Source organism: Heterodontus francisci, chromosome 23 (genome assembly GCF_036365525.1).
Source record: "Heterodontus francisci isolate sHetFra1 chromosome 23, sHetFra1.hap1, whole genome shotgun sequence".
Taxonomy (NCBI): Eukaryota; Metazoa; Chordata; class Chondrichthyes; order Heterodontiformes; family Heterodontidae; genus Heterodontus; species Heterodontus francisci.
This window is the reverse complement of record NC_090393.1, coordinates 60903812-60916085: the sequence shown is the minus strand read 5'-3', so window position 1 is coordinate 60916085 and position 12274 is coordinate 60903812. Positions and strand designations below refer to the sequence as shown.

Genomic DNA, 12274 nt, shown 5'->3' with positions numbered 1-12274 from the left:
CCTGTACAGCTGTAGCAAAACATTCCTACTTTTATATTCTATTCCCCTTGCAATAATTTACCTTCCTAATCACTTGCTGTACCTGCTTACTAACTTTTTGTGATTTATGTACCAGGACATCCAGATCCCTCTGTACTGCAGAATTCTGCAGTTTCTCTCCATTTGAATAATATTTTGCTTCTCTATTCTTCCTGCCAAAGTGGAGAAGTTCACATTTTCCAACATTATACTCCATGTGCCAAATTTTTGCCCACTTGCCTATCGATATCCCTTTGTAGACTCTTTATGTCCTCTTCACAGCTTACCTTCCTACTTATCTTTGTGTCATCTGCAAATTTAGCTGCCATACATTTGGTCCCTTCATCCAGGTCATTGATGTAGATTCTAAATAGTTGAGGCCCCAGCACTGATCCCTGTGGCACTCCACTAGTCACATCCTGCCAACCTGAAAATGACCCATATATCCCTACTGTCTGCTTACTGATAGCTAACCAGTCTTCTATTTATGCTAATATTATATCTCCTACACCATGAACTTTTATTTTGTCTAATAACATTTGATGTGGCAGCTTATCGAATGCCTTTTGGAAATCCAAGTACACCACATCTACAGGTTCCCCGTTGTCCACATTCTTTGTTACTTCCTCAAAGTACTCTAATAAATTAGTCAAACACGATTTCCTTTTCACAAAACCATGTTGACTCTGCCTAATCGCATTATGATTTTCTAAATCTTCTACGATAACTTCCTTAATAATGAATTCTAGTATTTTCCCTATGACAGATGTTAGGCTAACTGGCCTATAGTTTCCTGCTTTCTGTCTGTCTCCTTTCTTGAATAGAGGTGTTACATTAGCTATTTTACAAACTGCTGGGACCTTTCCAGAATCTAGGGAATTTAGGAAGATCACAACTAGCGTATCTACTATCTCTGCAGCCGTATCTTTTAAGACCCTAGGATGCGAGCCATCAAGTCCTGGGGAACTTGTCAGCCTTTGGCTCTAATAGTTTTCCCAATACCTTTTTCCTGGTGATTGATTGATTGTTTTAAATTCTTCCCTCCTTTGTTTTTCAAATGTCTTTGAGATTTTCTTTGTGTCTTCTACAGTGAAGACCAACACAAAATCTTGTTCAATGCTTCCACCATTTCCTTATTACCCATGTTCCCCTCCAAGTCGCATACCATCCTGACTTGGAGATATATCGCCATTTCTTCACTATTACTGGATCAAAATCCTGGAACTCCCTCCCTAACAGCACTGTGGGTGTACCTGCACCAGATGGACTGCAGCAGTTCAATAAGGCAGCTCACTGCCACTTTCTCAAAGGCAATTAGAGATGGGCAACAAATGCTGGCCTTGCCAGCAATGCCCACATCTCATGAAAGACTAAATTTTAAAAAATATTCCCCAGATACTCTCTCTTGAAGACCAACACTCTCATGAGTTACTCTTTTCCTTTGTAAATACTTGTAGAAACTCTTATTATTTGATTTCAATTTTCAGCTAGCTTTCTGTCATACTCTAATTTCTCCCCTTTTTTTAAGGCATTCTTTGCTGTTTTTAAATTCTGTCAATCTTCTGATCTACCATTAATCTTTGCAGAATTATACACTTTTTCTTTCGATTTGATACTATCTTTAACTTTCTTTAGTTAGCCATGGATGGTGCATCCTACTCCTAATCCTGCACTATTGCCACATTTACCACATCGCCCCTCACTTGATCCCTTCCCACCACCCCCACTATTTAGTTTAAAGCCTTAGTGCCCTCTTGCCGTAATTATGCGACTCTCCAGAACACTGGTCCCAGCACAGTTGAGGTGAAGACTGTCCCAATGGTACAGCTCCCTCTTTGCCCAGCATTGGTGCCAATGCCCCATGAATCGAAACCCATTTCTCCCACACCAGTCTTTGAGCCATGCACTTAACTTTCTAATCTCTAATCTTATTTACCCTATCACTTTACTTGTGACTCAGGTAGTAATCCAGAGATTATTACCTTTGTGGTTCTGCTTTTTAATTTAGCCCCTAGTTTCTCATAATCCCTAAGCAGAACCTCTGTCCTAGTCCTACCTGTGTCGTTGGTACCCATGTGGACCACGATGACTTGATCCTCCCCCTCCCACTGCAAGTTCCTCTCCAGCCCCAAACAGATGTCCCGAACCCCGGTACCGCGGAGGCAACACAGCCTTCTGGACTCACGCTCCTGGCTGCAGAGAACTGTGTCTATCCCCCTGACTATGCTGTCCACTACTACACTACATTCCTATTTACTCCCCCCATTTGAATGGCTTCCTGCACCACAGTGCCATGGTCAGTTTGCTCATCCACTCTGCAGCCCCCGCTCTCAGCCATACAAGCTGCAAGAACCTTGAACCTGTTGGACAATTGCAAGAGCTGAGGCTGCTCCACCTCTGCCTTCTTGATCCCCTTACCTGCCTCATTCGCAGACACAGCTCCCGTCCCTGACCACTGACCAAATCATAAGACCCTAGCCTAAGCGGTGCGACTGCCTTCCAGAACAAAGTGTCCAGGTAACTTTTCCCCTCCATGGTGCATCTCTGTCTGTAGCTCAGCCTGCAGCTCATCAACTCTGAGCTGATGCTCCTTGAGCCACAGACACTTACTGCAGATGTGGTTTCCTTGGATCACATTGGTGTCCGATAGCTCCCATATACCAGAGCAAAAGGGAAAGTCTTGCTTGACCAACCTCATTTAATTATTTAAAGTGGAAACAGAGAACGTAGACAAGGGTAATGCAGTAGCTGTAATATATTTAGATTTCTAAAAGGCCTTTGATTAGATACCACATAATAGATTTATAAATAAGGTTGAAATATTCAGAGTCGGGGCACAATTAGCAGAATGGATAACTAGCTGGCTGAAAGACAGAAAGCAGTGAGTAGGAGTAATATCTGTAAACTTATCTGATTGAGACATGAGGCTCTCGAGTGAAAGATTGGAATAAAACAGTGCTATAGCAATTCATGACATTTCACATGGACAGCATTCCTGTCATTTGCTGGAAATCTCCAATACGAGTAATCAAGTACTGCCATTGCAGAGCTTTTATCTTCCATACTAACTGTCAGCACGTGGGCGGATGTCCCCCAGAGTATATTTCATATCTGAAATGAAGAAGTTCAAGTAGTGCTCTTCCTGTCATTCAGGCATCAAGTCCTCCATCCTGTTTCGTTTTCAGGTGTTCGATGCCTGGTTTATGTACATACGGGAGCGGCAGAGGAAAAAGGTACGGATTGCAACAGCAGTCGAAAGCTATCGCAGTCACCTGTTAAGGATGGGAGTGGCTACAATTCTTCACTGCACCTCTGATATGATGCAGTTTCGCAGCCAAATTGCAGCTGAGCATCAGATGAAGGTAAGTATGTCTGAAATAGTGCTTTCTCCAAATTCTCAGAGTCATCATCAGGAAATCTCTCTGAACTTTTGACATTTTTAAGCAATGCCATTTTGCAAATGCTGGTACTGTTTCTTGATCTGGTATAACTGTTGCATCTTCAAAAAAAAAAGACTGTAATATTTTCTCATCTCTGGCACTTGTCATCATCAAGCACTCCCAGGTCAAGTATGGGTCATTTTTGAAACTTCCTGCATTTGGCCCCAGTCTCAGAAAACTTCTCTCCCCGCATCCTTTTAACTCTCTGCTGCACTTGTAACAATAGACAGAGAGCTATGTAGTCAAGGTCTCCAAGGGGCCCCTTCAAGCACAACAGCAAAGAAAGTGGAGCCAGGTGCATAAGAACATCATTTGAGACCATCACAGCACAATATATAATGGGCCAAATCTTGTTGGCATTTTGTGCTTACACCATTAGTTGGACTTTTTCCTACACCCTTCAGCTTGAAACATTTTTGTCCCAAAACTAGCTGAACGTCTGAGCTGACAATGACATGGCAAGGGGACATCTGGGACTTCAGACTGTGCATTCTCCTTAATCAGTGAGGTTTAAGAATTGAGAATGAAGCAGAAATGACTGAAAAGGAGGATGAATTAGTGCCAAGTAAGGTGCAAGAAGAGAAAGAAAATCTTCCATTTATATAGACCCTTTCATGACCTTAGAACATCCCAAAGTGTTTTACAGACAATGAAATAATTTTTGAAGAGTAGTCACTGTTATAATCTAGGAAACATGCCAGCCAATTTTCACACATTAAGACAACAGTGTAATAGTGCAATAGTGACCAGAGTATCAGTTTTTCAGTGATGTTGGTTGAGGGATAAATATTGGCCTGAACACTGGTAATAGCTCCCTTGTTCTTCAAATCGTGATATTGGATCTTTACCGCCCACCTGAGAGGGAAGCTGAAGCTTCGATTTAACATCTCATCCAAAAGACAGCACCTTTGACAATGCAGCACTCCCTCAGTTTCTGTGCGATATACTCTGTGTAATTCTGTGTCCTGCTTTGGCTTGTCAGTGTAGATTTTTGAGGTCATGTCTGTGGAGTGGGAAGAATGGACCGAATTTTGCTAGAAAAGTAATGGTGCGCTAATGATGCATGTCGTTATTATCGCACAAATTGGCCAACCAGTTCAGGGATTTGAGATACACTGAGTTGTGCTCATGTCCTGGCCAACAATTATCTGTGGAGAAATAAAGAGAGGTAAAGAAAGATTTGATTAAGAGAGAGAAAGAAAAGACCAAGGAGAAAAAAATGAGAGAATTCACATTTGAATTTTTTTTTAAATCTTGAAGAAGCATTTCCTACATGCAGAACAGGAATGAGATTGAACAGTTTAAGTTGTTCTTTTTCTGGACCAGAAAGGTTGATTATTATTACATTAACAATTAACATGTTGTTAAAGAGGTTCTTGCGCTCTTAATCATCAGCCTTAACTTTCTACAGTGTGTTTAATGGATAATTTATGTGCAAATCCAGCAGTTCTGAAAAATAATGGAGGGCTAAGGGCAAGATGCAATTTGTGCAGAGTGACCAAGTTCTGGAGATTTGCAACTCACAGTTTGTCTTTTCATCCCCTGAATTTGCTGGCCAATTTGTGCATTAATAAAGGTGTGCTTTGTTAACGCGCGTTAATTTTCCAGCAAGATTTGGTGTATTCCTCTCAGCTTGGATGATATTCTGGAGTTATACAACCTAATCAGATGGCTGTTGGTAGGGGACCAGACATAACACTACAGATGCCAACAGGAAGTAGTCACTATTGTGAGCTGAAATAGTTGGTATCTTGTTCCCAGTAAAGTTGCCTGGAACTATGTGAATTTTGTTCTATTGTTAAAGCTCACCAAGCGCAAAGTGGATACTCTTAAGATTGAGCAATCTATTATTTATAATGTACTGCTTAATTCTGCCTTCATCGCTCTTTAAATCTGTCTCCTCAGACTGCTTACAGCCTCCATCAGGTTGTCTATCGCTGTGCTATGATCTGGAAGCAAAGAGCGCTCTGCAAGAAAGAGAGGTCGAAGCACAAGTCCGCTGCTGTGATGTGCAAAAAAAATGTGGCTTTCAAGCTTCCAATTGCTGAGGTTTGTAAAGAGAAAGATACCAGTACGAAAACTGGGATCTTGAAGAGTGAATCTAGGAAAAGGGTTTCAAAGGCTGCACCAAATTCAATCAGATATGATGGCTTCCCAACAATTCTGGCTGGTGGAGACATGGATTTCACCAATTTGTAAGTGAACTAATTACATTTTATCTGTGTGTGATATGGCCGTTGACTCTAAAATTGACACAGCGACTTTCACTCGTGGTACTGTGGGATATTGCTACTGAGGTGAAATGGCCATGAGTTGAGAGTGTGTAGAGAAACCTAAAGGTTACAGAGATAGACTTCTCACAAACTGATATAATTACTTTTGAAAAACTATTCTAACATCGCTTTGCCAATCTAGAAAAAATGGATTCAAACTGTTTTGGGAAGTGAGGAGGTCACATAGCCCTGATGTAGCAGCATCATGTATGAAAGATTATCAGTGAGGTTGTATTGTGCAAACCCCATCTAGCATACTATGTTTAGTTCCAGTCGCCTAATATATGATATATATTAATACATGTGAAAGAATACAGAGGTGAACATTTGAGATGATTTTGATTAGATATTCTAGTATGTTTCAGTTAAACCAATTCGGGACACAAGTTCTTGCTGAGAGGGTATATAGGATAGTGGGGTAAGATTTAAATTAATACCCAGGTAGGGGATACAACTTTATAAGCAACAAATTTAAGAGAATGAGGGCACAGTTTAAAACAAATTAATGGATAGGGGAGACAAGAGGACAAATGAAATACATTGAATGACATACAACTTCAAAAACATATAAATAGTAAAAGGGTAGTCAAAGGAAGGTTCGGGCCAAATAGGGATCAAAATGGAGATATTCTTGTGGAGGCAGAGGGCATGGCTGAGGTACTAAAGGAGTACTTTGCATCCGTCTTCATTAAAGAAAAGGATTCTTCCCATGTAATGGATAGGATAAAAGTCAAGAGGAGGTACTGAAAAGTTTGGTTGTCCTCCAAGTAGAAAAGTCAGCTAATCTGAATGGAATGTATCATTGGTTGGTGAGGGAAGTGGGGTGAAAATTGCAGAGGCTGTGGCCATAACCTTCCAATCTTCCTTAGATATGGGGTGGTGCCAGAGGACTGGAAGACTGCATATGTTACACCCCTGTTCAAAAGAGGCGAGAGGGATAAACCCAGCAACTACAGGCCAGTCAGCTCAACGTCGGTGATTTAGTGACAATAATCCAGGTTAAAATTAATTGGTGTTTGGAAAAGTATGGCTAATAAATGAAAGTCAACAAGGATTTGTCGAAGGCAAATAGTGTTTAACTAACTTGTTGAATTCTTCGATGAAATAACAGAGGGTTTATGGGGGTAGTGCAGTTGACAATGTGTATATGGACTTTCAAAAGGTGTTGGATAAATTACCACACAGTAGACTTGTTAGCAAAATCAAAGCCCATGGGATTAAAGGGACAGTGGCAGCATGGGCACAAAATTGGCTAAGGGACAGAAGTAAGAGTTGTGGTTATCAGTTGTTCTTCAGACTTGACGAAGGTATGCAGTAATGGTCCCAGAGGTTGATATTGGAACTACTGCCCTTCTTGATATGCCTGGATAACCTGGACTTGGGTATATAGGGCATAATTTCAAAGTTTGCAGATGCTACAAAACTAGGAAATGTAGTAAACTCTGAGGGGGATAGTAACAGACTTCAGGAGGACACAAACAGACTGGTGAAACGGGCAGACACATGGAAAGTGAAATTTAATGCAGAGAAGTGTGAAGTGGCATGTTTTGGTAGGAAGAATAAAGGGAGCCAATATAAACTAAATGGTACAATTTTCAAGAAGGTACAGGAACAGCGAGACCTTGGGGTGTATGTACACAAATCTTTGAAGGTGGCAGGACAAGTTGAGAAGGCTGTTCTCTGAAAAGTTTTTGACTTTATGCAAAGAAGAATGAAGTGCAAAAGCAAGGAAGTTATGCTAAACCATAAAACACTTGTTAGGCCTCAGCTGAAATATTGGGCTGAAATTTATGTTGTACGGTGGCGGCCGTAAACAATGGCGGGTTGGGCTTCGCAGAGCAGTCGTGATATTGAATGCGGCAGCTCATTTAAATGGCCGGGTCAGACCCCCACCCCGCCCCGATGACGTGGGCGGTCCACCCTGGCAATGGTGTCAAGGCGCCAACGCCATTTTTAAAGGGCTCCCTGCTCTATCATTACATTTAAATGTTTAAAGGGATATGGGTTTTAAAAAATTAAATTAATTGATCTAGCCCCTCTCCCACCCCCTTCCCCAACAACCATAGATCTAATTCCTTGCCCTCTTCCCCCCGCAATGCAAAGATAATTACTTTTTGCACCTGACCTTCCCCCGCCCCCATAATTCACAAACTTTAATCATTAACCCTTCCCGCCATCCCCTACGCCATTCAAATTACTCTGATGCCTCGCCCGCGCCCCCGCACTGAGAAACTTACGTGCTCCCCCCTCCCCACCAGTGTCCCGCCTCAGATTCCCAGACAGGTATCCAAAGGCGCAGAAGTGCCGGCCACTGGCACCAATATCGGGGCAGGTAAGTAATTAATGCATTTATTTTAATAAATTAACATAAGATTTTGGTCCCATCGATGAATGGCAGAGGGGCTGCCACGAGGCCTCACCACCACTGGCAATATCACGCTGGGCCTCTTTGGGAGGCATTTTCTGCCCCCACCCCCGCCACGACCCTTGATGTCGGGGGTGCTGTGAAATCCAGCCTGTGTTCAATTCTGGGTGCCACACTTTAGGAAGGATGTCAAAGCCTTAGAGAGGGTGCCAAGGAGTTTTACTAGAATGGTACCAGAAATGAGGGACTTCAGTTATGTGGAGAAACTGGAGTTGTTTTCTTTAGAGCAGAGATGGTTAGAGGAAGATTTGTAGAGGTATTCAAGGTTTTGATGGAGTAAATAAGCAGAAACTGTTTCCATAGGCAGAAAGGTTGGTGACAAAAAGACACAGATATAAGTTATTTCGCAAAAGAACCAGAGGTGACATGAGGAATGCACTGCTGAAAGGGTGATGCAGCAGATTCTGTACCAACTTTCAAAATAGAGTTGGAAACATTTTTGAAGGGAAAAAATTTACAGGGCTATAAAGAGCAGGGGAGTGGGATTGATTGGATAACTCTACCAAAGAGCAAGCGTAGGCACAATGAGACGAATGGCCTCCTGTCTGTAAAATTTTATGATTCCATAAACTGAGAATGCAGGCTAAGTATGTATCAAGGAATTGTAAACGCAGATTGTCTGATTTGTCCCCAACAGGATTAACCAGACAATAAAAAGTCCAATAAGTAAGAAAATTAAACTCAGGCCTATAGAGTGAAAGTTGAGGGAGATCACTGTGAAATATGTCGGAATCTTCAAAAAGAATGAAAAATGAGGTAAAGAGGGAGCTAGCATTGAATTAGCTGTGGAGCCAAATGCAGTAAAATTCTTCAATTATTTTAACAAGATGTGTATCACAAGAGAATTGAAATCCCTTAAAGATGCAAATGGAGTTGAGACTGAGAGTGAACTAAAAATAGTTAATGTAGTAAATGTTGCATGACTTGACATAATTTGCCACTGGTTCCAATTTGGTACTGTTTGCAAACTTGGACACAATTCCTTCTTTATAAAAATGACGACAGCAGCCCTAATTGAACATTGGGGGACTCCACTGGTAACTGCTGCTGACCAGATACCTGTCCGTGCATTAATATACATTATCTACCAGCCAGACGTTTGCCAATCTATTTTAATGCATCTCTACTCAAAGTGGTGCAGAAGAGATTCACAACAACAACCTATATTTGTATAGCACCTTTAACTTAGTAAAACATTCTAAGGTGCTTCACAGGAGGACCATCAAAGAAAATTTGACTCCGAGTCACATAAGGAATTATTAGGTCAAATGACCAAAAGCTTGGTCAAGGAGCTAGGTTTTAAGGAGTGTCTTAAAGGCAGAAAGCAAGCTAGAGAAGTGGAGAGTCATAGGAAATTCAAGAGCTTAGGGCCTCAGCAACTGAAGGCACGGCTGCCAATGGTGGAGCAATTGAAATCGGAGACCGAGAGGCCAGAATTGGAAAAGCACAGATATCTCGGAGGGTTATGGGGATGGAGGAGGTTACAGACATAGGGAGGGCGAAGCCATGGAGGGATTTGAAAACAAGCATGAGAATGTTAAAATCGATGTGTCGTTTAAGCAGGAGTCAATGTAGGTCAGCGAACATAGGGGTGATGGGTGAATGGGACTTGGTGCGAGTTAGGACATGGGTAGTAGAGCTTTGGATGACCTAATGTTTACAGAGGGTAGAATGTGGGAGGTTGGCCAGGGGTGCATTGGAATAGTCAAGTCCAGAGATAACAATGGCATGAATGAGGGTTCGAGCAGCAGATGAATCTGAGGCAGTGGCGGAGCAGGCATTGTTGTTGAGGTGGAAATAGGTGGTTTTAGGAATGGATATGTGGTCGGAAGCTCATCTCTGGGTCCAAATCTGGTTCAGCCTCAGGTAGTTGCCAGGGAAAGGGATGGCGTTGGTGGCTAGGGAACAGAGGTTAATTCCTGGTCAGAGAGCTTAGTAATGAGGAATGGAAAAATTCATATTCTTCAGCCTTGAAAGCAACTGTAACTAGTGGGTGCCACAGCAATCAGTGCTGGGACCTCAACTATTTACAGTCTATATTAGTGCCTTGGATGAAGGGATCGTGTGCATTGTAGCCAAATTTGCTGATGATCCAAAGGTAGTTGGGAAAGCAAGTTGTGAGGAGGACATAAAGAGTCTGCAAAGGGAGAGAGATAGGTTAAGTGAGAGTGTAAAAATTTGGCTGATGGAGTATAATGTGGGAAAATGTGAGGTTATCCACTTTGGCAGGACTAATTGGAAAGCAGATTATTTAAATGGAGAGAGACTGCAGAATACTGCAGTACAGACGGATCTGGGTGTCCTCGTATATGAAACACAAAAAGTTAGCATGCAGGTACAGCAAGTAATAAGGAAGACAAATGGAATGTTGGCCTTTATTGCAAGGGGAATAGAGTTTAAAAGTAGAGAAGTCTTGCTACAACTGTAAAGGGTGTTGGTGGGACCACACACCTAGAGTACTGCGTACAGTTTTGGACTCCTTATTTAAGGAGGGACAAACTTGCATTGGAGGCAGTTCAGAGGAGGTTCAGTCAGCTGATTCCTGGGATGAAGGGGTTGTCTTATGAGGAAAGAGTTGGGTCTGTAAGGATTGCTACCAGTGCCACGTGATAGTCAGAGTAGAAATGAAAGAATAGTCAGGATGAATGCGTGGCTTGAGAGATGGTGCAGGAGGGAGGGGTTCAGATTTTTGGGACATTGGGACCGGTTCTGGGGGAGGTGGGACTATTACAAATTGGACGGTCTACACCTGGGCCGGACTGGAACCAATGTCCTTGGGGGTGCTTTTGCTAACGCTGTTGGGGAGGGTTTAAACTAATGTGGCGGGGGATGGGAACCAAATGAGGATGTCAGTGGACAGTAAGGAGGTAGTAACTAAAGCCTGTAAGGAACTAGATAATGAAGTCAGCGTGACTAAGGAAAAGAGTAGACAGGGAGCAGATGATGAACGCAAAGGGACTGGTGGTCTGAGGTGCATTTGTTTTAATGCAAGAAGTGTAGTAGGTAAGGCAGATGAACTTAGGGCCTGGATTAGTACCTGGGAGTATGATGTTATTGCTATTACTGAGACTTGGTTGAGGGAAGGGCATGATTGGCAATTAAATATCCCAGGATATCGATGCTTCCGGCGGGATAGAGAGGGAGGTAAAAGGGGTGGAGGAGTTGCAGTACTGGTCAAAGAGGATATCACAGCTGTGCTGAAGGAGTGCACTTTTGAGGTCTCAAGCAGTGAGGCAATATGGGCAGAACTCAGAAATAGGAAGGGTGCGGTAACAATGTTGGGGCTGTACTACAGGCCTCCCAACAGCGAGCGTGAGATAGAGGTACAAATATGTAAACAGATTATGGAAAGATGTAGGAGCAACAGGGTGGTGGTGATAGGAGATTTTAATTTTCCCAACATTGACTGGGATTCACTTAGTGTCAGAGGTCCAGACGGAGCAGAATTTGTAAGGAGCATCCAGGAGGGTTTTCTCGAGCAGTATGTAAATAGTCCAACTCGGGAAGGGGCCATACTGGACCTGGTGTTGGGGAATGAGCCCGGCCAGGTGGTTGAAGTTTCAGTAGGGGACTACTTTGGGAATAGTGATCACAATTCCGTAAGTTTTAGAATACTCATGGACAAAGACGAGAGTGGTCCCAAAGGAAGAGTGCTAAATTGGGGGAAGGCCAACTATACCAAAATTCGGCAGGAGCTGGGGAATGTAGATTGGGAGCAGTTGTTTGAAGGTAAATCCACATTTGATATGTGGGAGGCTTTTAAAGAAAGGTTGATTAGCGTGCAGGAGAGACATGTTCCTGTGAAAATGAGGGATAGAAATGGCAAGATTAGGGAACTATGGATGACAGGTGAAATTGTGAGACTAGCTAAGAGGAAAAAGGAAGCAGACATAAGGTCTAGGAGGCTGAAGAAAGACGAAGCTTTGAAAGAATATCGGGAATGTAGGACCTGTCTGAAACGAGGAATTAAGAGGGCTAAAAGGGGTCATGAAATATCTTTAGCAAACAGGGTTAAGGAAAATCCCAAAGCCTTTTATTCATATATAAGGAGCAAGAGGGTAACTGGAGAAAGGATTGGCCCACTCAAGGACAAAGGAGGAAAGTTATGCGTGGAGTCA

At 42.6% G+C, this 12274-nt stretch overlaps 1 protein-coding gene across 4 annotated transcripts in view; it reads left to right on the top strand.

Moving 5' to 3' along the window:
• The window catches only part of sfi1 (SFI1 centrin binding protein), a 235048-nt gene that overhangs the window by 187688 nt on the left and 35086 nt on the right, over positions 1-12274 (top strand). For all 4 annotated transcript variants that reach the window (XR_010977296.1, XR_010977297.1, XM_068055387.1 and 1 more), the window contains exons 26-27: positions 3204-3380; positions 5364-5653. Coding sequence is in view for 2 of the 4 variants with exons in the window: in XM_068055387.1 (XP_067911488.1) it covers positions 3204-3380; positions 5364-5653 (467 nt within the window). In the remaining 2 variants the exon portion in view is untranslated. The remainder of the gene's footprint in view (positions 1-3203; positions 3381-5363; positions 5654-12274) is intronic.